This window comes from Vidua chalybeata, chromosome 6, assembly GCF_026979565.1.
Source record: "Vidua chalybeata isolate OUT-0048 chromosome 6, bVidCha1 merged haplotype, whole genome shotgun sequence".
In the NCBI taxonomy this organism is placed as follows: domain Eukaryota; kingdom Metazoa; phylum Chordata; class Aves; order Passeriformes; family Viduidae; genus Vidua; species Vidua chalybeata.
The window spans coordinates 10,901,466-10,926,171 of NC_071535.1; the positions used below are offsets into that span (position 1 = coordinate 10,901,466).

The 24,706-nt window shown below is 42.6% G+C and overlaps 1 protein-coding gene across 1 annotated transcript; it reads left to right on the plus strand.

Annotated features, from left to right (window-relative positions):
- The first annotated feature begins 16,382 nt into the window (after window positions 1-16,382).
- On the plus strand, window positions 16,383-23,754 carry HSP90AA1 (heat shock protein 90 alpha family class A member 1). Its single transcript, XM_053945785.1, has 11 exons — window positions 16,383-16,566; window positions 18,313-18,471; window positions 18,584-18,950; window positions 19,416-19,549; window positions 20,025-20,333; window positions 20,883-21,048; window positions 21,318-21,508; window positions 21,635-21,782; window positions 22,127-22,395; window positions 22,517-22,850; window positions 23,009-23,754. The coding sequence occupies exons 2-11, from the start codon at window positions 18,313-18,315 to the stop codon at window positions 23,116-23,118; spliced, it is 2,187 nt and encodes a 728-aa protein (XP_053801760.1). The 5' UTR covers window positions 16,383-16,566; the 3' UTR covers window positions 23,119-23,754.
- Window positions 23,755-24,706: the final 952 nt, after the last annotated feature.

A 24,706-nucleotide genomic window follows, 5' to 3' on the forward strand; every position in this document is an offset into this window, starting at 1 on the left:
GCTTTAATAATGAGAAATTATAGTTTGGCATAGTTTCATTGCTGCTTATTTGCACTAGGAATCTCTTCTTAACCGCCGCATACATTTAACATTAAATGTGTGAGGTAATGCATTATGTGTTACGAAGTGAAAGGGTGTTACCAAGGAAGTTTCTGCTCTCCTAGAACATATTACGTGTTGTTTATACTTGTATCTCTCCACAGAGGAGCAAGAGCTGTGAAACATTTTGTTTTCATAGTGTGGGGGTTAATTACTGAGAAACAAATGGGTACTCTTAAAAACAGATACTTGGATTGAAGGAGGCAAGGTAAAATGAGTCTGCTTTGTAGCTGGGATAGGATGATGGCTGAACTCTGTAGTGTCTTTGGAAAACTTCATTCTGCTGTTTGCAATCAGGTCTCTGTGAGCTGTCTTCTGAAAAGAGTACCTTGCCTCCATAGCCAGGAGTGCTGTTCTTGTCAACAACAGTTATTATCTTGGAACTGTAGTTGTCCTGGAAATTATGTTCTCTGAAGATAAGACAGAGATATTGAATTTAATTTAAATTTTATGGAAAGCTGGAGAGATTGGTATGATACACTACAAATAACTTGTGTTTCTAAGTTGTGCTGCAGCATTATGTACTTCTCAAAACTCCCTAAATAGGGAAGACATATTGTCCATATATACAGTATTGCTGTAATCAGCTGAGGAATGACAACCTGTGAATAAATAAGGTCTGATTGTTGGCGAGAAGCAGCAACTAAATTTCTCACAAAACTGGAACACTCCTGAAGCGTGGTCTGCAGTAGACCCTCGCATGTTTGTAATTCAAGAAACAATAGATTTAGCAAACAGGTGTTTCAAAATTATTTTCTCTTTCATCAGAACTGGCTGTTTCACTCAGCTGGTTTTCATTGGGAAACTTGTGGTTATCGAGTTACAATAATGCATGGTTGGTTATTGATGAGTCTTGCAGGTCAGCCAAGCAACCTGCCTTTGGTGTGAGCAACAGTGAGTTAACAGTCATCCATGCAAGAAAAGTGGCTGCCAATGTGTGATTTAGGAGTTCCTAAGCAGAACAAGAAATAAGGAAAGCTGAGAAAGATGTCCTTGGAAAGAACAGACTTTAACAGTCAAGGAAAGGGAAGTATTACCAGTATTTAAAAAAAAAAAAAAAAAAAAAAAAGTGTCTGAGTTTTAAAGGTGACCAGATAGATTCAGGAGCCTCTGAACATTTTGCACATAAGACAGGTATGTGCATGTATATCTTAGGTTTACGCCAGGTTCTTCAGTCTCCCCCAGGTCATCTACCTAGCTGATGGTGAGAGCTTTCTCTGTTGCTTTGGTGTATTACACAAAGAGGAACTGAAAACTTGTTAGCACATTCTTCATTCCTTTATCACCTTTCTCACATCTCAGAGGTTGCAGAGAGCTTCAGAAAAAGCATGGCTATCTGCTTTCTGTCCAGTCATAGGAGGAGATTCTCCATCAGTGTCACAAGCATAATTTCATTTCCATGGCTGGAATGACTGTCTCTAAATTGTTTTAGATGGAGCATTGACACTTTAGATAAATGATCATCTAATGGGAATTTTTATGAGTTTTTCCATAAGCTCACTGAAGCATGGGAGCTCTGGATACTGCACAGCACTGGCTGTTCATTCAGTGCTGGTTGAATCATTGCACATTTAAAAAAGGAGAGCTTATTTCCCTGAATTATGTGCTGGCTCCATTCTGGTCATCATTATGTGCTGGCTTCATTATGGTCATGTGGTCACTGATTTTCATTTGCAAGTCTAGAAGGGCATAAGTTAAATTCACATGTCTTTTCCATCCATCTGGTATCCAGACCTTACTCATATATAGGAAGATTATGTACAAACTTGTAGATAAAATTTACCAGTACAGTATTTTCCATCAAAGTGGGGATAGCTTTTTTATGATTGGGGTTTTGTCATCTACAAGGCAGGCTGGCTGAGGAGAAAGGGTATTATTGTGACATATATACTCTTACATCATTACATTGTAATTTCATCACACACAAAATTTAATTCCTCATAAAAAATTATCATCACTCAGACTTTCAGCAGTCTAAGTGCCTGTCTAAATGTAAGTCTGACTTTCTCAATGCCTAATGGGACTTGTTCAGTTTCTCTCTCCTCACTTTCTCTTGCTGCATACATAAAGCAAGGGATGGTGTTACTAAAGAAAGGTGTGATTTAGAAGATTACCTGTGCAGAGGAGGCTCTTGGGTTCCTGCTTTTCTGGTTTATCTGAAACTATCATTGTTATGCACTTCATACAATATTGTTCTTATATAACAAGCACTTCTCAATCATGTAATCAAATATGCACATTCCTGTTACATTCCTTGTCTTTAGCCGCCATCCTTCTAAGGCCAAGTGCTAGGTTTAACAAGATTTATGTCATTTCCCAATAGCTGATCTGTTGGTTGAGTTAAATCCCATCTGAAGTCTGTTTGTTCACTGTCATTTTTCTTTTCATGAGTAGGTATAACAAGCTAAAATCAAATATAGGGTGGATGCGTATTAAATCTTCACGTATTTTCCTCATTTTCAATTGTAAAAATGATAGAATTGCTTCTTATAGGCATGGTAAAAAACAGAGAGCACCAGTCTGACATCTTTCACAGGCAATTACTTCCATTTTTCAAATACTAACTTCCTGATTCAGTGATTTGACACAGATGAGGATGTTTGATAATATGCACTGGCATACAGGTATTTCCTTTTTTTTTTTTTTAATCAACCAACTAAAACTCTACTGTGATGTCTAAATATGTTGAATCTCTACAGGAAAATAAATCTGGGGGATGGACTTATGTGACAGGCTCAATCTCTGCATCAGTGTACCAAAAGATAAGGGAAAGCTGTGCACATTTATAAACAACTTTCACTTATTTAAACATAGGTAAAAGCATAATAATTAGGAATTGATCTCAACATAAACCTCCAATGTTTATATATGTGGTTTTATAGTTGTTTAGAGTTTTTAAAAAGTTAAAAATAAGCAAACCTGATCCAACCAACAGATTTCCTGAGACAGCTATAGGTTTGTGGGGTGGGAGAGAATGGTTGAATAGTTAAACATATGAGTCATGGAAAATTAATTTAACAAAGTATCTATTAAAAATAATGGACTTCTGGAAGGGGTTAACTTAAAAAAAAGAAACCAAACAACTTTTATAAGGTTAAAACTCCTGTGCCATACACACAAATATATATAGCTCTCTCTACCTATCTCTATATATTTGTTCAATATGACTCCTATAGAGAATATTTATATTTGCTGTATTAGCCCCATCTGGTGAGTTCTAACAGCATTGCAAACAGGACAGACCTGATGCTGCACTCTCATGTCCCAGATCTTAGGTGGGTGGGTGGGAGGGCTTGCACGTAGACCTCCCTTTGCCCACTGCACAGGGCACAAACACCCAGGAGGAATCCTCATTAGCATGGCAGTACCATGGTTCATAAGCTTCCCTTTTGCTTGAATGGATTATTCTCACAAGTCAGGGTGTTACTGTCTTCATTTGCATCCAGAAACATGCACAGCCCATCAGTGCACCTGAGTCACCCCCATTCCCAGGAAATCTGCCATTTCTTATCCTTGGTGCTGTTCGAGCCAAGGCCACGTGTGCCAGGGCTGAGCCAATTGCTCCCTTAGAGGCTTTACCTTTCAGTGTTTTTCTGGGAGGGCTGTGGTCCACTTTCTGTAATTGCAAAGGGATGTCACCCATCAATTAGTTCATTTCAGAGCAGCTGTTAGTGGACACAGTAATGAGCAACCTGCTCCAGGTGGCCCTGCTTGAGCAGAGAGAGATGAGGTGACCTCCACAGGTTCCTCCCAACCTCAAACACTCCATCATTCTGAAGGGTTACCATTAACATTATAATTTATTTTTGTGCAATATCAATATGAATCCACACTGTTTTGAGTAGGAAGCATTTTACTTACCTTATGTAAAAATAAATTTTTATTAAATTCTTTTTAAGTGCAGGATCATGATGTTAGTTTCTAAACAAGAAACAAGGAGGCTGCTTGCCTCTAGTCCATGGGTTAGCAAACCCTGTCAGCCTTTGATATATGGTAGGTCAGAATAAGACACTCTCCATGGCTGCCTTGACTTGCTCCATGCCTAAGGAGTCTTGTTCAGTTTCTCTCTACTCTCCTTCTGCTACGTGTCTAAACCAAGAGATAGGCTGATTTTTAATTTTTTTTTTAATTTTATTTTTTGGTGGCTTGAAGGTTACCTACACTAATTCTGTAGAAAGATGAGTGATGACAATGATTCTTTTACTGCCAGACTTAGCTGATGAAGATTAGTTGCTCTTCTAATGTAAGCTGAAATGTGGCTACAGGCTGTTTCTTCCCATCACTTCCCATTGGAAAATTCAAACATAATCTCATCATAGTATTTCTAGTCAGTTTAAATTATAATTGATTCTATTTCTTCTGTCTACTTTCCTTCCCACAGCTGTGACGGGAGAGAATTTGGGCAAAATAAAAACAGCTAGTAGCCAGACACAAGGGCCTTGCAGTCTTTTTTCATGAGAGGTGAATAAAGTGGGTTGTTTAAGAAGAACTTAAATAGGAACAGGAAATAATAGCCTATCTTAAGGAGGAAATATACATCTTTAGGTGGCTTCAGACTTGGTTTCTGTTAAATGATCAAGAGAAGGGACTTTACACTATAACATGTCCATTCAACAAAATGTATTTCCTTGCAGTGTTGTTCTGAATTGAAGGGACTATAAACAAATCTGTGTTAGTCTCACCATTATACCAACTAAGCCACTATCTCTTATTCCCCAGAGAACTTTCAAGCTTATTGTTAAAATTAAAGAGTTACCTCAGAGTATTCCTGCTGAGGTAGTGTTTCAGCTAAAGGAGAGTGAAAATCTTGTGTTCGTTATTTTGTCATAACTGCAAAATTTTATCTCTGGGATGTCCCAGAATGTACAAGCAAAATTAATTTGTGAAAATAAATCAAATCCTGTGATGACTTTTCTTACTTTATAATACAGTCTAACATGACTTTATTAAAAAGCCTAAGAATTTACTCTTAATTAAACAATTATTCATCCTGTTATCTTAAATCTTAAGTAAGAAACGAGGGAAAAGTGAAAAATCTGAAATGTATACTGGATTATTAATGATACATCTGAAACAATAATTAAATTTCTCTGCCCTATGCTCTCAAGACAAATTATTTATATTTTTTCAGTTTAAGAACATATGTGCTACTGTCAAGTGTATGTGTGGGTGTACATGCAGTGTCGTTTCAACTCTGTGTATGCTTATTAACACCGAGTCTGTGCAAAATGAAGATCAGCCCATGGATGAAGAGAAGATGACTCTTGCCTTCCATGCAGAAATAACTGCTCATCAACACTTTCCATTCCAGCAAGAAAAACTTTCTGAGGGAGGTAGTTAGAAAATCATTGGTTGCAAGTAATCTGCTATTAATGTGACTCAGCCAGTAAAACACTGTCTGGATTCTTAACTGTAACCCTGAGAATGCTCAAGCCTTCTGTGTGATCCCTGGACAGAATGAGACTTGAGGCTGTGACTGATCCTAACAAGTTGGATTCTGGGAATGACGGGCCTGACAAGCACAATTGCATTCTGACCATCACGGATTCAGGCACAGAATGACCAAAGCTGATCCCATGACTACTGCAAGGTCCAGCAGAGGAGCTTCTGTAGGAATGTGGCTTGTGCTGGTGTCTCTGGGAATGGTCAGTTTGGGGTCAGCTTCTTCTCTGCCTCCCTGGTTGCAGACATGACCGTGGTCACAAAGCAAAGATAGGCAGTAGGAGAGTCACCTTCATTCCAGGCTTGTTGCTGTCATTGATAATGGTAAATGTTTGTCAACAGAATTCGCTGCTCCCTGTCTCATGGCTGGTGAGAGTCAAGTGAACATTGTGCAGAACAGAGTGGGAGCACAGGTGCACAATCTGATGGCACAGGATCTCTACCTTGAGCAGCAAATTTACCTGTCTGGGTAATAATCACTGACTGAAGTTTGTGCAGCAGAGAATGAATGTGCATCATACAATACAGCACCACTGGTGTGTTTCATTTCTATTATGTGTAACATTTAAAGAGAAAGGTCAAACTTAATGAATTTCTGCTTTATAGACTCCCTCTTGAAGTTCATATGTTGCATTGCTGTGCTTCATGAGGGCTTTGAAAGCTGGGGGAAATACACATTGAAATGGTATAATTGCTTTAGTTATTCCATTTGTTGGAACACAGAACAGGTATAGAACACCAGCTCAGCATTATCAGGTAGTAAGTGATGACTAAGAATTTATCACAACTGTATTAACTCTTAATTTCAGAAAAAGGTTGCTATTTATCTATTTGTGCTGTCACTAAAACACATGTATTTCCTTCATGGGGAACCACATGACTGTAAAACAAAGATTATCCTATATTTGAAGGAAGACCAAAGAGAATACTTGGGAAAAAGGCAAATCAAAGAAATTGTGAAGAAGCATTCTCAATTCATCAGCTATCCAATTACACTCTTTGTAAGTGCCTTGTTTGAGATGCTAATTGTACATGCTTTGAAACACTAGCTGCATACCTAATGTCCTTGCATCATTCCCAGATGCTACTAGTACAGCATTAACTAAGATGTCTCTCTACTGCCAGAAATAACATTTGCAAGAATGACTCTTTATTGTGTGATAATTTCTTGGTTTGCTTCCCTAATGAGATCTGAAAGAGTAGTGCCTATGTAGGACAGAGTTATACCATGTATCAGTCTAGATGCTGAGCTTCTCATTCACCAAACCAGAGGAAATCTTATAAAGATAACATTTATCTTAGTGAATTTAGTAAGACACAATTCATGTTTTTGTTAAAATCTGGACTACCTGGCAATGAAAAGATGTGCTTCTAGCTGAAAATCATAATTATGCAGGTGAAGCAATAAACTCTGATTATGCATTTTATATTGATATATACTAAAGCTGTGCTTTTGGGGCCAAAGAAATCTCCTGATGTATTTACATATGCTTCTGAAAGAGGTCGGGTTGGCAGTGACTAACTAGTAATTCTGGATTTTAAGCCAGACTTATTATGGCTCCAGTTCCAAAAATGAGAACAGATGAGCAGAAGGCAATTTGGAAAGGTACTTTGAATGCCAGGTGCATCAGTATTATTTAATGAATTAATTCTACAACACTGCAAAGCAGAGTTGGAAGTACATCTCATATGACCTGTAATTATGTTTATTCATACAAACCCAAGGACATGCAGGGAAGTTCATCAAGATGGAAATAACATGCAAATTAAATAAAATAATAGGAAAGTGACTTGCGGAGGTTTCTAGAAAAAGAATGCCCCCCTGTAATTTTCTGTCTTGAACTACAAAGAAGGAGGCCAAGCCATCCTGGTTATTCTTAGTATAAATTCAGAACTATATTTCTGTCAGAAGAAACAAACTCGAACAGTTCTATAGAACCACAACCAAGAGAGATATTTCACTTTGAACAAATGGTCTGAGGAAACACAATTTTAGGAAAGTCATTAGAAAGAGCAACTATGGCCTGAGGAAGAAAAGTTGAAAAATCCCTTCTTTTACTGTCCCAATCCTTTGATGCCCCTTCCTGCAACTAAGCTTTGTAGATCTACTGTGAAGGACAGCCAAAACAAGAAACAGAAAATGCATTCTGTCATAATTTTTTTTTTATAGTTTTGCTTTGTAATAAAGAACTTGACTGGTTAGAGTGAACTTGCTGATTTTATTTTAAACACTAGACATTTAAAAAGTAATTTGAATTTGACAAAATAAAAGTACTTTCACTCTTTCAGATATATCTAATCCAAATAAAGCAGAGATGAAGAAATCCTGGGCTGTCAGCATCTGAAACAGTTTTAAATTTGTCAATCACAAGAGTCATTGCAATTCCCACAGTGCTGAAAGACCCATTCTGGAGGGGCTTTCTTCCTTGCTTTGTCAGTGATGTGGCAAAAAAAGGTAGAGGTATTTCCTGACAAGTGTTAACCAGCACGCCTCTGGTTAGGAAATAACCTGGTGACTTCTAGTAACTGTGGTCTGTCCTACTTTCACAGAGCAGAGCAGCTGCATTATACTGACCTGCATATTAACTGGCTAAGAATACCCTCGGCTCAGCTGACTGCAAAGCAGGATTTCAGCATAAAGAGCCAAGTTACATCAGAAGATTTGCCTCAGTATGGCAGCAAGCATCTCCTTGAAAGAGATGAAACCCGATTTCCCCCTCTAATTCACTATGCCTGGTTCCTGGTAGCCCACAGATAAATTTGTAATGATTAATCAAGTACTTACACAGCTCTTGACAAAATTTCTCAAAATACCTACTCACAGTCAGATTTAATCAGAATATCTTACTGCTACTATTCTTTTTTTCCAGCATTCTTTTGTGGAGAGGAAGCTGGGATTCAGAGTTCTGGTTTTTCACAAGAAATAAATCTCTTGATCTGTCTGACACAGCAAGAAAATAACATTAAATTGTGCCTAAGCAGAGTGTTCATCACAGATAGCTGTTAAGCCTTAATCTGTGATTATCTGAAAGCACTCCATAATTTTAGTGCCTTAGTTTTTATCCCATCAATATCTTGGTAATAAAATGGAAGTACTGTCTGGAATATGAGAAAAAAGGGTCTACCCAGAATATATGGACAAATTTTAATTAATTTCTTACTTTTTTTTTTTACAAGTATAGTGTCAAATTAAGGAGCATATCCTGTTTGAAATACTAGAAAAATCAACCTCATTGACATCTATTTTAAATACTCACAATCTCCTGTTCTGAAAAATGTGGATCCTGAGGTTGTAGATTTTAAAAATTTCTACGATCTCTAAGACCTTTATTGAAACATGCTTCATGATGAAATTTGAAATCTCTAGGTGTGTAGCAGACTCATAGTACAGCACACAGCCTATCCTGAATTCTGAATAGCTGACTTCAAATATTTTTTTTCACAGATATTGCAGCACAGCACAATTACAAAGGTGACAATAAATTTTTTTTTCCAATTTTTCCTTGACCTTCAGAAGAAAAGAAGACAGCAAGTTTGTACACAGCTCTCTGGACTGTGAGGTGTTCAGCCTGGACACCTCTTTGAAGGAGTGACAAGAGTCAGACTTGGCCAAGGCTTCTTGCACATCTTTTTTTCACAGAATCCCTTTCATACTGGTCACATCCAAGGTAACTTGGCTGTGTGATACCAGAGCTACTTTTGAGCTGTAATTCACACTTAATATAACTAGAAGTCCACCATGCAAATTCTTTCTATAATCAGGCTTATCAAATTAGTACCAATTTAAGCAGTTGTTTGGCAAGAGTCTTCAATTCTTTCCATTTCTGTGGCCTCGTTAAAATAGAATGATTGAGGTTATTGCATACTCAGTATCTGTAATAAAAATGTGTAATTGATTTTCTTTAACCTTGTTCACCCTGATTCCAGCTATCACTGCTTAGTAAACCTACTTTCTCAGCTCTTTATACAACTAAAATTCCATTCACAACTAAATCTGAAAGTGTGATTGCTCTCTCTTTCCCTGATTTCTCAGGTAAACTTGACTATGAAGGATTTTTTCTCTTTGTTTCTAGGAAATGTGCTTATAAAGAAGTAGATGCTTTGGAAGTGTTCCTGAACTATGAAGGCCTCTCCAACAATTTTTCTTCTTCCTTTTGCTCAAGTCACCAGAGCAATTTGATCCCAAAGATATACTCTTTGTATAAAATCTACCTAATGCCAAAATACATGATCTTTCTTATCTGCTTAAAACCCAGGACTAGAACTTACCTTCTGTGCCTCTATTTAAAATTAATTGAAAATTTATTTCCTACCATCAACTTTTCTTTCATGTCATAATCACCTAATTCAACTTTGAAAAGTCATCTGTCATCAGTAATTTGCAAAATCAATGCTACTGCATCAAGAATGTTAGTGAAGTACAGAACGCAGGCTTTGTGACATAATCACCACTAGTATCCAACATTTACAAGGTGGCTTGAAGGAGAGCTTTGTCTCCAAATCTACCAGGCACACAAAATAAGGTATGTAAGTGCTCCATACATGCCTACACTTAATAGTAAATATGCAGCAGTGCTCAGCTGTTATAGGTACTAAAGCCCCAACCCTTACTGTTACACTGAATTCAACTCCTAGAACTTGAGTGTGTACAGGGAAAAAAGTGTCAGGTTTATTTCCACGCTCACTGATACTGGGGCTCTATTAAGTTATTTTTCTAGCCATGTAACTTAAACATCACTATTGTTTTTAACATCTTCATGGCAAGTCTAGGGTTTTGTTTGTCTAGGGACTTTTTAGTCAAACCTTCTGCTGTGTGCAAGGGCTTTTTCTCCAAGCTTCTTGTCCTTCTGAATTAGGATCTATTGAAACTTATGGCTACGAATAGAACAAAGCTCTTAACTATGGATAATAAAAGTTACAGCTGCCACCATACCTCTTGTTCTCCCTCCAAAGTTACCAGTTTTATGTAACTATTCCTGATTTAAGGGAGCTTTGATGGGCATTACATTCTCCTGTCACTCTCCAAGCCATGTAAGTGTGTGTCCTGGTTTTTTGGTCCCATCCTTGAAAGAGACAAACAGGTACCAGAGTCTTCTTAAAATGCTCTTAAAAGAGCACAACCACAGAGTGAAAGAAACACTTTTAACTTGGTGAAAGAAAAAGTGTCTTGTACAGCTCAGCTGGCATAGGTATGATGCTTGATTTGTATATATAACTTCAGCTAAGAAGTACAAAATTAAGCATTTATTCTGGGAAAGTGTAAAACATTATATAAGGTCTAAACCTATAAAGAAAACATGTTTTGTTCCAGTCATAAGGGAATATTAAGATGAGGAAAAATTTAAAATATCAAATTTGAGTTGTTACGAGGTTAATCTATTAATTTTGTAATAAACACCACATAAAGTAATTTATGATAAGACTGAACAATTATTCTGGGACCTTATTAGTGTCCCATGAATCCAGGCTTTTCCATGCTCATTCTCTCAGCTTTCATATGCAGCTGAGCTTTACATATCTATAGAAATATATTATATATGTTATATTATATATTTATAATATAAATTATAATTGGCATTTGTTAGTAGTGAAATTGTCGACTTTTGCTATAACAAATATATTCTTCAACAGTAAGTCCCTTTAGAATTCCTTCTGAGAGAAATGACTGACAGTTTTCACAGTCCCTGACACATACTTCAAGAACCATAAACTTCTAGGAAAAAGAACGTGTACACGCAGCCCATGGTCCATGCAATTATTGCTGCCACCTGCAGTTCTTCAGTACAATTACATTGTATGAGATCGATTTTGTTCTTTGCCTCTTAAGTAGCTTCTTCACCAGGAAAATATTTCTTCTAAGTGACTATCGATCCTATTTCTAGAATGAATCACCTTTTTTTGTGACCTACAGATCTTATGATCACTTTAGCTTCCAGCAAGCAATGAGAAAGCACAAAAGAACACAGCCTGGGAAATAGTTTTAAGAAAACATGAAGCTTTGCTCAGACAGATATCCATTCCCAGCTTTACATTTCATTATGATAACACACATTTTACATGCATAATTCCATGTGTTAAAGCAAACTAGACATCTATTACCACATCTCTCTACTTACATCATTCTTCTGAAATCTACTGTTAAGCAGTTTCAGTTGGTGCTGTTTTGTTTTCCTTCAGTAAACCCTGAAGCACTGAGATAACATGGCAAAACTGTCTCAGAACTCAAACAAAATTAATTTTAAAGCAATGCTATAAAAGCATTAAGGCTACAACACCAAACACTCAGAAGTTAAGTTAAATGCTGGAATTCAAATTCTCTATGCAAACATTTTTTAATTTCTTTGTGGCTAATAAAAAACAAAAAATCTTCAGCAACACAGAAAAAGCCTGTGATTGATTTAAGAATAAACCCGTTTTCCTATGTGTTATTTCAACACTTTGAACATCAAATACCTTCCTTTCAGCTTTTACTTTGTTCTTTTTAAATATTATAACTTTCACATAGCAAGGAGTTCTATGAAATTGTGTAATTAAAGATTCTATTAGAATGCAAATGTATACAGAGACCAAGTATGGGACTAATCCTTAGGAAAGCAGGAAATGCACAACGGAGACTTTCTGGTGAGGAGTGTCCTTTTGGTGAGTTGGGGTCAGCTGTCCCAGCTGTGTCCCCTCACAGCTCCTTGTGCACCCAGCCTCCTTGCTGGGGGTCAGTGTGAGCAGCAGAAAAGGCCTTGATGATGTCCAAACACTGCTCAGCAATAACATAAACATCTCTGGGTTATCAACACTGTTTGCAGCAGAAATTCAAAATATAACTCCATGCTGGCTGCTGTAAAGAAAATTAACTCTACCACAAGGAAAATCAGCACAATCTCTTGGTTGAAAAATGGATCTACCTTGCTCAGAATTTCCTCCAAAATTAATTCTGACACGAACCAAGTTAGGAAGCAGTCCTTTTTTTTTCTTTCCTTGCCTAAAAGTGAAGCAATACAAAACGGGGATCAGTTAAAATAGAGTAACCATAGGAACAAAATGTCTATATTTGCTAGCCCTCACTGCATAACAGAACAAAAAGAATACAGGTTATTCACAAGTCATGAAGAAAATATGTGCTTTACACAGGCACAGAGGAACTTGGATTAAGCAGAGCTGGGAAAACTTAAGATGGTTTGGTATGAGATTACATTCTCCCAGTGCACTTGTCAAACAACTCCGACAAAAGAAATCAGTCTGCTTTAGAAAGCTGAGTAACACAACCACAAAAGAGAAAACAGAATGATGTGACTGGAGATTAGACAGTATAAAGACATGTGATCCTGCAGACACATGCAAAACCTTCTATAGGTCTTCCCACGCTTGAAATGACATATATCCCTAAGTCTGAATCACTGGACCCACATTAATTGAGAGATTAGAAAGGAAAATACTTTCTTAAACATCTTGAATATTATTATAAAAGTGGCACCCTTAAAATTCTGGACAACTCAAAAGAAGAGCACACAAGCAAATTCAGTAGGATATTGCTGGATATGCAAAATGCTTGGACAAATTTCCATATATTGCAATACTTTAGCCATTCTCTGAAGTACAGAAGTTACGTTGGTGCAAATACACGTTAGAAAGCATTCCCATCAATGGAATCTGAATGTAAGAGGGTTTCAGTCTAAAAAGCACATCCTACAGTATTTATATTATACCATGACTGTTTTTTAATCTAAGAAAAAACATGGAAGTTACATCATTATGCCTGACTGTAACTGCCACACTTTATTAGGACAGTGGTAAAGAGGCATTAGGCTGCTTTATGGAAGCAGACAACCAAAGCAGCTGTCAGATCACTGAAATCACAGTCACTGTGCAAAGAAAGGAACTTGTACTCAAGAAAGCATTTTGGTGCACAGGCACTTCGTACAGGCATATGTGTTTGAGAGAAAGGAAGAGAAATGCATTGAGAAGCACCTCAAAATCTAACTTGAAGACAGTACAGAAAACAACCAGCCAAAGTAAGTACCAAGAAGGTGACCCAGACATAAGTGCAGAACTTATGGCTGAGCACTGGCTGAAATCCAACTTTTTCAGTGGTTTAGAACAGTGACCAAATAACCTCACCCTTACAGTCTGATTTCTCCTGTGGGCTGAGCAGCAGCTCATTTATACACCCTTTTATGTTGTTGATACCACGATTAATTTCCCCACCTAATTAAAATAACATGCAGGATCCTGTATTTTGGCCAATTGCTTGGGTCAGAGCTGGAGCACCGGGACGGAGAAGGGCAGAGTCCTTTAAGACATTGCACCAATGCATGGACTGATCCAGATACTGCAGAAACTGCACCAAGGCAAGCTGTAATTTTAATTCTCTGGTGTTCCTATATGTTTTACATGTGTACTTAATGTATCTTCTGGTCAGAATACTGAAAACTCTCTGATAACATAATGCTATAACAAAATCAAGCCAGTGGACTCCAATTCAATCAGATTTGCTTGTCTGGGTTAAAACTGCAGGATAACCAATGCAAAGGACATGCAGTTCAGCATGAGGATTTTTGATTAAATTTGTTAATGGATCTAAGTACTGGAATATCTAATTCATGCCAGCCAGTCTATTTCAGAAGCTCAGCTTGGAGAAGGGGAGGTTAGGCAACTTAAACTTCAATTCCCCAAAGTCAGAGAGATGTTGAACTAGATAGAAGTCTAGGGCACATCTAAGAACGAAAAGAAAATGGAAAAAAAAGTTGCACCTGAGATGAATTTTTGCAACAGAAACATTCTTTTTATTCCTCAAATAAATAGCCATTCTTTAGAGCAAGATTTGTCTAAATTCATGCTTACATCAGTGCACAATTTTAACATGTAACTTCTCTGGGTATTTATATCCTTGAAAGTGGATCAGCTCCAAGAAGAAAGTTTTAGAAGTCTGGTCTGGAACACATGGGATGCAGATCATTCTCCTGAGATGCGGAAGATCTGCATTTAAATCCCTGCTCCCAATCAGGTCATTCAGGATATAAAAATACCCGCCCTGCTAAATGCTGCAATCACAGAGCTGCCTGGTATAATGAGATGTGTACATTCACAGCCTTTATGCAGGATATGTAAATGTATGTATGAAGGTGTCGCTTGCGGTGCCCTTTGAACATCAACCAAGATTTCCCAGATGAACTGGCAAAGGCCATGTTCAGGCTGACAATCCCAGCGAGTTTCAGGCTTTGGGCTGTTACAAACCCAACAGCACTGGCCTACGCCTCATGTCTACTATTAGCACTTAAATCCTTAAGTAACTGCATAGCTATGTAGGTCTGCTGAGCCGCTTGGCTTCGATCCCACGGCTCTTTTTACCCTGTGCAAGCGCACAGACCGAGAGGCAGCATTTTGTTAAGTCGGAGACTTATACCTGCTGCGTGAGAACCGGCGTTGTTTTCCCTGAGCAGGCGAAAGGCGCTACCACCGCATCCCTAAGCCGTGATTCAGCCGGCTACGCCCGGCAGCGCGGCCGGATCCTGCCCGGCGAGCAGGGCAGCGGGAGCAGTGCCGCCCTCCCGCAGCCCCTCGTCCCCGCCGAGGGGACGGCAGCAGCTGCACGGCTGCAGCGGCACTCCCGCACGGCTGCACACCTCCACCTGCGCACACAGAGCCACACACCTCCTCCTGTACGCCTGCACCCCGCGCCTCTGCACCCCGGCACTCCTGCACAGCCACGCAGCTTAAATCCTTAAGTAACGTAAATCCTTGAGCTCGCACTCAACTACACCTGCATACCTGAGCACCCGCACACCTTCACTTCAGCACCGCCACACACCTGCACAGCCGCACTCTGCCACCTGCACCCCGCACTCCTGCACCTTCGCACACCTGCACCCCGCACACCTGAGCACCCTCACACTCCTGCACCCCGCACACCTGGGCACCCTCACACACCTGCATACCCTCACCCCGCATACCTAAGCACCCTCACACACCTGCACCCCGCACACCTGGGCACCCTCACACACCTGCACCCCGCACACCTGAGCACCCTCACACTCCTGCACCCCGCACACCTGGGCACCCTCACACTCCTGCACCCCGCACACCTGAGCACCCTCACACTCCTGCACCCCGCACACCTGAGCACCCTCACACTCCTGCACCCCGCACACCTGAGCACCCTCACACTCCTGCACCCCGCACACCTGGGCACCCTCGAACACCTGAGCACCCTCACACGCCTGCACCCCGCACACCTGGGCACCCTCACACTCCTGCACCCCGCACACCTGGGCACCCTCGCACACCTGCACCCCGCACACCTGGGCACCCCGCGCTCCCGCACAGCCGCACGCCGGCGCACCGGCCACGCAGCAGAGACAGGGGTTCAGCGCGGGGAGACAGAGAGGGTGACCACCGCCCCGCACCCCAGCCCGGGGCCATTCCCGGCAGGAGTGGGGGGGCACCCCGCGTTTTCCAGGCCCTTCCCAGCCGCCCAGCAGGGGCGGGGGGAGAACGGGGAAGATGAGGGGGGAGAGAGACCCCGGCCCCGCCCCGCCCCCTTCTAGGACGTTCGGAGCGGGGCTCGACAGCGAGTGACGTCATCCGGCACTCGCGCAACCGCCCCGGGCCCCGCCCCTTCAGCGCCGCCCCGCGCGACCTCTGCGCATGCGCCCGCCTCCTTCCTGCTTCCCCCTCCCCCCGGATTCCCGGCCGAGCCAATCGCTGGGGGCGCAGCGGGGCGGGGCGCGGGGAGCGCGCGCGCTCGCCCCCATTCAGCCGCCAGCCCCGCGGCGCCTGTCGCGGACGGCTGCGATTGGCTGCGAGCGGCACGGCCCCGCCCCTCGGCCGGCTTGTTCCGCCCCCGCCTCTCGGCCCCCTCCCCGCGCCCCCCCGTGCCGGCGGTGAAGGTTCCCGATGGTTCTGGAAGGAGGCGGATCCCGCCGTATATAAAGCGGGCGGGCGGTGGGGAGCGCGCACTAGAGAGGCTACAGCAGTCGTGAGAGCCGTGTCCTAGCGTCAGTGAGGAGAGCAGCGCCCCTTCCCCCTGCCAAGGTGAGCGGTGGGGGCAGCAGCCGGCGCTCGCTGGCGGTGGATCGGCGCAGGGAGTATTTTCCGTCCGAACCCCGGGGCGGCCGGGGGCGCGGGGCTCGTGTTTGGAGTTGCGTGGGAGGGTGGGGGTGGGGTGTGCTGCAAGAGCCGCGTGGCGCTGGTCGTGCTTCTCTCTGCGTTTTCAGATCTTGGGAAAGGTGATCGGGGCTTACAGTCTGGGTATGGGTGAAAGGGAGACCGGTGTTGATAATTCTGAATCCAGTTTACTAAGTTAGTGTTCTTGTAAGAAGAGCGGTGGCGGTGGGGAAGCGGAGCAGCTCCTTGGGGGGTTCCGGTACGGCGGCGGGCGTAGAGGGCGGTGAGGGACGGCTGTTCTTGTCCCGGGGTGCAGCTGCAGCGCCCCCTCCGCCTCGCAGCGTGCGCGGGAGGGCTGTGGGAGGCTGACCCGAGCACCCCTCGGTGCGGCGGTACCGGGTGGCCGGAGAGATTCGCTCTCAATGAATGGGCCCCCAGCCATGAGGGTGCAAGATGGAGGAGTGGGGGGTCGGGGGGGGGAGCGCGGGTTGGAAGTGCCGGACTGGGAAAGCGGCGGGGGCGAGAGGGGGAAGGAGGGGGAGAAGTAGTCGGGAGCAGGAGAAAAGGAGCGGCGGCGTAGGGGAAGAAATAGGTGGTAGAGGGAGAACGGGGGCTAGAGGAAAGGAGCAGCGTGCCAGGAGGGAAGGGAACGCGGTGGGGGGGGAGTGGGGGCGGCAGGAAAGAAGGAGCGGGAGAAAAGCGGAATGGGGGAGGGAAAGAAAAGAGGGATGGGGCGAAAGGAGCGTGTAGGGACAGGCGGGCAGGAGCGGGGGCAAGGAGATGAGGCCGAGAGCGGGTTCGGGGGCTGCTCCGCAGCTCTTTGGGGGGGTGGGGTGGGGAATGCGCGCTCGGCGCGGGGGGGGAGGCGGGGGGAGGCAGGGAAGGCTCTGGCAGTTTCTAGAACGTCTCGCGGTTCCGGCGGGCGTCGCCAGGGGGCGCTGCGCCGCCGCTCCCGCCCGCGGGCTCGGGGCGCGGTCCCGGCGCGGGCGGGGTGGGGGGGGCCGGGCCCGCGCCCGGCGGCTCCGGCCGCGCCGCTGCCCTCGGCTCTGTAGAGATGAGAGCGGGGTTTTGTGGTTGGATAAATCTCTCTCGGGCGAAGTCCGCCGCCCCTAAGGTTTGGCTCCCGCAAGGGGGACAAACGGGCAGCAGGTACCCGGTGAAGGATGAGTATTTATTAATGTAAATATTTTTCCAGAGAAACGAGTTCGGCTGAGCGGTGTTGGTACATAAGTTGGAGGTGGGGATAGCGTTTGCTGGTGGAGGTGATAGCTGTGTATGCAAAGCAATAGGGGGATGCGAATAAGAGAAATAATCCAAATAAAGATTTTAGGTATCTCTCGGGAAAATAAAGGTCGTATATCGATCCGTAAATTAAGGGAGGAGAGAGGAAAAGTCCTCTCTTACCCTAGGTGCTGCAGGGTAAAGTTGGGTGTAAAGCAAGCCTGTAGTAAAAGTCTTGTAATCTGTATTCCGTATTCCTTAAAATTTCTGAATGGTTACTGGCTGGAAAGAAGATCTGGGAAGGGGTTTTTTTTTATATGTGTGTATTCCTCTGGTGGTGAAACCATGTGGTTAAAAAACTTGATCTCGGAATGCCACTGTCACTGCCTGTAAGAGGATATGTTAGGTAAGCTGTTAGGGATGGAATTTCAACTCCTCCCTCTCCTTTCACAGATGCCGGAAGCTGTGCAAACTCAGGACCAACCGATGGAGGAGGAGGTGGAGACCTTTGCCTTTCAGGCTGAGATTGCTCAGTTGATGTCTCTGATCATCAACACTTTCTACTCCAATAAGGAAATCTTCCTCCGTGAGCTGATCTCCAATTCCTCAGATGTAAGTACCAAAACTAGTCTGGTTAGTTCTGACAATTAATGAAATTTCCTAGCAATAGTCAGGGAACGTTAAAGCCTCTGCTGAATGAATGAATGTCTCTTTTGTTTTACAGGCTCTGGATAAGATAAGGTATGAAAGCTTGACTGACCCAAGCAAGCTGGATTCTGGAAAAGAGCTGAAAATTAACCTGATTCCAAACAAGCATGATCGCACTCTAACCATTGTGGATACTGGCATTGGGATGACCAAAGCTGACCTGGTCAACAACCTTGGTACCATTGCCAAGTCTGGCACCAAGGCTTTCATGGAAGCCCTGCAGGCAGGGGCTGATATCTCCATGATTGGTCAGTTCGGTGTTGGCTTCTACTCTGCCTACCTGGTTGCTGAAAAGGTGACAGTGATCACCAAGCACAACGACGATGAGCAGTATGCTTGGGAGTCCTCAGCTGGAGGGTCCTTCACTGTCAGACTGGATAATGGTGAGTGTTGAGTGTTCCTGCTCAATGGCACCTTTTAAACATGTTAGGCAATGGTGTATAGTCTGCCTTGGAAAAGACAAAAGATAAAAGAAGTAATGTGTCACAGCAGGCATAGGTCCAGGTCATACCATGTCATTTGAGTTGGCATAATTCGATATATATGGAATGGCCAGGTAAATGGTGCATTAAGCTTTCAAAGCTCATACATTGAGAAGTATTTGTAAGACCTCCACAACTTTGTATGCAGAGTCTTTAAAGACTCTGAGCAGAATAGTAGACATCTTCTGAAGCTTGTTTGAAATACATGCAGTAAACTTGAGAAGGCATAACCTGGGCTGTTCTTATACACAGAAGCTTTATTTTGCTAAGGTGAGAAAATGGCTGATAGAGCGGTGTTGTTTTTAAAGAGTTAATCATTAAATCTGCTCTGCTACAGCAAAGTAAAACATGTAAATTCTATTTTAGGTGAACCTCTGGGCCGTGGAACAAAAGTCATCCTGCATCTTAAAGAAGATCAAACTGAATACCTGGAAGAGCGGCGAATCAAGGAAATCGTGAAGAAGCACTCTCAGTTCATTGGCTACCCAATTACGCTCTTTGTACGTACCTTGCTTGAAATGCTAAATAAGTATTGCCACTTTCACACATGAGAGTTCATGTAGGAGGGAGCAGTCAATCTTTTTTGGTTAGTTAGAGTTACTTCAGGTGTTACATGGAGGAAGCTCTGGGGAAATGTAGTTCTGTTACTTAAAATTATATTTCACTGGACTATGTTAAAAAAAAGATGCTTTTCAAGCCAGTAGTGTCTGTTTCCAAACCCTTAATTAATCTAGGTGTATTGTTACTTGTCGTTCAGTGTAATGAAACTGAACAGTAAGAACTTGGCTCATAGCATGTGGAAACACTGCCACTTGTGTCAGCTCCCAGAATGGGAGTCCTTGGAGTGTAGGAGGGAGAGCTTGACACCGTGTTTGTGAAGTTTTCTGGCTTTGTGAGGCTGCAGGGGGGTACTTTAGAACTGTTACTTACTAAATGCACGGCTTTTGCAATTCAAGTACTGATGCTGTTTTGTAGGTGGAGAAGGAGCGTGATAAGGAGGTGAGTGATGATGAGGCTGAGGAAAAGGAAGAGGAAAAAGAAGAGAAGGAGGAAAAGACAGAAGATAAACCAGAGATTGAGGATGTTGGTTCTGATGAAGAAGAGGAGAAGAAAGATGGAGACAAGAAGAAGAAGAAGAAAATTAAGGAGAAGTACATTGATCAGGAAGAGCTCAACAAGACCAAGCCCATTTGGACCAGGAATCCAGATGACATAACCAATGAGGAATATGGAGAATTCTACAAGAGTCTGACTAATGACTGGGAAGATCACCTGGCTGTCAAAGTAAGTTTGTCTCTCAAGACACAGCTACAGTTGTATCTATATATACGTGGGCTATAACATACAGCACTGAACATGGAAGGTTGCTTAACATGCTGCTGAGTTGTGAACCATTTTGCATTGGTGTTCATAATCTGGATGGAACCTGCAGTCAGGAAGTGCAGGTGCCTTTCCAGTTAATAGTTTAGTTACCATTAAACTAGAAATTAGGTTACATATAAATATAAAACCTGATCAGGTTTGTAAGTTGTCATTGAAAAGGTTTTGTGCCTTTTTGATGGTGGGAAGTGCTCTAAGAACACACTTGCTTTCCAAATCTCAGTATCCTGTGTAATGAGCTGAACGTGTTCTGGATTGGTTTGCAGGCATCATAACTTAACACTAATTCACCATGTCTGAGGAAAGTGCTTGTTCCTCACCAGTGTCTCAGCTGCTCTGTAGTCTCATCTCTGATGGGTTGCAGTTTGTGTTCTGCATTTGAAGAGCTGTTAAGTGATTACCACAGTGGAACCAGGCAAACAGGCTAAAATGATCATCTTTGTTTTCTCACAGCACTTCTCTGTGGAAGGGCAGCTGGAATTCAGGGCTCTCCTGTTCGTCCCACGGCGTGCACCCTTCGATCTGTTTGAAAACAGGAAGAAGAAGAACAATATCAAACTGTATGTGCGCAGAGTTTTCATCATGGACAACTGTGAGGAACTGATCCCTGAATATCTAAGTGAGTATAATTCTGGGGAAAGTGTTCCTTGAAACGTTAGAAGAATTACTTAGCTATTCTGTAGTTAGTTTCCTTTTGTATGTAAAGAAATTAGGAAGGGGGAAGATTTCAGTTCTAAACAGCTGTTGAGCAGTTAAAAGTACTGCTTCGCTCATGTTTACTGCAGTTCTATAGAAACAAATTCATAGTTTTTCATGGGCAGAGGCACATCTAAATAGAGTGATGGGTAATGTTTGTTTGAGACTAGCAAAGGTAATTTTGTTTTGCAGATTTCATGAGAGGTGTGGTAGACTCTGAGGATTTACCTCTGAATATTTCTCGTGAGATGCTGCAGCAAAGCAAAATCCTGAAAGTGATCCGCAAGAACTTGGTGAAGAAGTGCTTGGAACTTTTCACTGAGCTGGCTGAAGACAAGGAAAACTACAAGAAGTTCTATGAGCAGTTCTCAAAGAACATCAAGGTTTGTGGTCTTTCTGCTGAACAGTGCAGATACTTGCAGATTGTTGTGCCTGAGCTACTAAACTACCACAGTTCAGTACTTACCTGAAGGAATCACTTAAAATATTTTTCTTCCTGCTTTTTGTAGCTTGGCATCCATGAGGACTCGCAGAACCGCAAGAAGCTCTCAGAACTGCTGAGGTACTACACATCTGCATCTGGTGATGAAATGGTTTCTCTGAAGGATTACTGCACTCGCATGAAGGAGAACCAGAAGCATGTCTACTACATTACTGGTGAGTTGGGACCTAAAATACTCAGGCCAACACTGTGTAAGTTTACCTTCTGAGGGATTTATAAAGGCTGTTACAGGGTTCCCAGTTCCCTTGCTTGGCAGGAATGGGAAGCATTTTTTACCTGGGATTCCAGGAAATAAAAATTTGCTTCCAAATCAGTGAAGAATATTAAATGCTGGAGTGTCAATTTAAACAGCTTGAGTGTCTTTTGGGCTGTTGGTGCCCCTTTTTTTTTTTCCTGTGGTCGGGATATGAAGCACCACAGCTGTTGCATAGGCTCTGCAGAAGCTGAACAAGCTGCTGTTAGTGCTGAGGCTCACCAGTGGTGGTGGTGTTTGTTGCAGGTGAAACAAAGGATCAAGTGGCCAACTCTGCTTTTGTGGAGCGTCTTCGCAAACATGGGCTGGAAGTGATCTACATGATTGAGCCTATTGATGAATACTGTGTGCAGCAGCTGAAGGAATTTGAAGGCAAGACCCTGGTTTCTGTAACAAAAGAGGGTTTGGAGCTTCCAGAAGATGAGGAAGAGAAAAAGAAACAGGAGGAGAAGAAAGCAAAGTTTGAAAATCTTTGCAAGATAATGAAAGATATCCTTGAAAAGAAAGTAGAAAAGGTAAAAAGTAGTATTTGGTTTACCTGTGTGTAAAAGTCAATCGAAAATCAATTTGGGGTAAACCACTTGTACTTGTTGAAATGCTTCAATTGCAAACCTGTGCTCTGTATTCCCTCTGCAGGTTGTTGTGTCCAATCGTTTAGTTACTTCTCCATGCTGCATTGTAACAAGTACCTATGGCTGGACTGCCAACATGGAGAGGATCATGAAAGCGCAGGCGTTAAGGGACAACTCCACAATGGGATACATGGCAGCAAAGAAACACCTGGAGATTAATCCTGATCATTCCATCATCGAAACACTGAGGCAGAAAGCAGAGGCTGATAAGAATGACAAGTCTGTGAAGGATCTTGTCATCTTGCTGTACGAGACAGCACTCCTGTCCTCTGGCTTCAGCTTAGAAGACCCTCAGACACATGCCAACCGCATTTACAGAATGATCAAACTTGGGCTGGGTAAGTTGCCAAATCTGTCCTGGCTCCTGTGAACTCTGTGTACTGTCTTGGTCCTGCTTGGTAGTGTGGAAAATGAACCCTCAGGTGGCTGAATTACTGTGGAGATGAAAGATTTGAGTTGTGCTATCAGCATTAATGGGTGTGTGTTTCCTGCACAGGCATTGATGAAGATGACACTGCTGCAGAAGAAGCCAGTCCAGCAGTCACTGAGGAGATGCCACCTCTTGAAGGCGATGATGACACATCACGCATGGAGGAGGTGGATTAAACCAGTTTACAGGAATTCATGAATGTTTCCTTGGCTAATATGAATAAGTTATATTTTGTATATTATGAATGTTACCTGCCAAAAAAAAAATCTTTGACACTTTGTCTGCATTCCCTCTTTATATTTATTTTCGAAGATGTTATACCTTTATTTTTGTTACATTGCTTTTTCAGCTGATGTGAGATAAAAATGCCATTGAGGGAATATTTTCTTTAACACTGTACAACCCTAAACAGGCAAGTAAGGAGTAGTTATTTTTGTCTGTATTAGCTGGTTGCAGGTGGCAGGGTTTTTGACTTATTCTTAATTGCCAGAAATGCAGAAAGAAGTTAATGAAGATGGGAAGACATCAGGGTGTTCAAGTTTGTTTAGTGTTACACAGCTCTTCAACTCAAGTGTCTAACATACAGTACCTAGTAACTAGGTATCTAGGAGAGCTGGATCTCTTGGGGAAGCTTTAATCCTTCTGCTCCTAACAAGGTCTTGATGTTTAAAGTTGTTTTTTATACTGTTCAAGGATTCTGGATTGCACTCTACCATAGAATAGAATCCACTGTAAATCTCTATTGTGACTTATGCAACTCTGCATGTACAGTTCAAACCTAGAACTGTAAGAATAAAAGTGTTAAGAATTGAGCTGTGTCACTGACTTCATCTGTTCTGCTCTGCCCCTCCCCACATGAGTTGCTGCTCTGGATCCTGAGCTGCAGCTGCTGCCCTCAATGTACAATGAATAGGGTGTGCTTGGTGATCCCACTACAAAACCAGTGCCACACCAGAGCAGGAAGGGTCTCTGGAAAAGTGATTTGCTCTTGAGTTGGGGTATATAATTCATGTGGATGGTTCAGCAATTGTTCTGAAGTCTGGGTGAGTGGAGCTGCAGCCCTGTTCATCATGGTGCTGCTGGGAGGTAATCAAAAGCTTTTACCTGAGAAGTTGCCAGTAACACATCACACAGCCTGCCGGGATCTCTAGGTGGTTGTGCTGCTTTCCGTGTTCTTGGCATTTGTCTTGGAGTAGCAAGAATTCTTAATAAGCAGCTCCATCCAGCAACTTGCCCTCGGGGCCTGTTGATCCTTTTGTTGACTTGAGGCAGATTATTTGGTACAACGTCTTAAATTCAGTGAACTGATTTCAGAAGAGGGGTTTAAGGGAAATTCTGATCTGCTCACCCTGCTGGTTTCCTGTGTCCATTTCTGCTTCAGGATACAGGAGCTCCCCAGTGTAAAATAATTCACATATATATGACAATGGTGTGTTGGTGTTCTTATTGTAGTAAGGTGAAAAGATGGAGTTTCTGGTCCTAACTGTATTTCACATGTACCTAAACTCCTTTTCATACAAACTAATTCAAAGTAACTTGCACAAGTTGTGGTTTGCAAGGAGATGTTTATGCTAAAGCACTCAGGCCAGCCCCTGTTTAGTGGATACACTGCAAGCTGAGTTATTCAAGCTGTGTTCCTGTATGTCAGTTCACTAGACTGAGGTGATCACATGGCTCCAAATCAGAATTCTTCCGCAAAGATGAGAAACAAGAAGATGGATATGAGACTCAACTGCTTCAATGCTGCTTACACAACTGCTGAAA

Excerpts from the sequence above, each read along its gene's own strand:
- HSP90AA1 (XM_053945785.1), top strand. The coding sequence starts at position 18,313 with ATGCCGGAAGCTGTGCAAACTCAGGACCAACCGATGGAGGAGGAGGTG. Across the intron at positions 20,334-20,882 it reads AAGATCACCTGGCTGTCAAA|CACTTCTCTGTGGAAGGGCA; the intron begins GTAAGTTTGTCT and ends GTTTTCTCACAG. Across the intron at positions 21,049-21,317 it reads ACTGATCCCTGAATATCTAA|ATTTCATGAGAGGTGTGGTA; the intron begins GTGAGTATAATT and ends TTTGTTTTGCAG.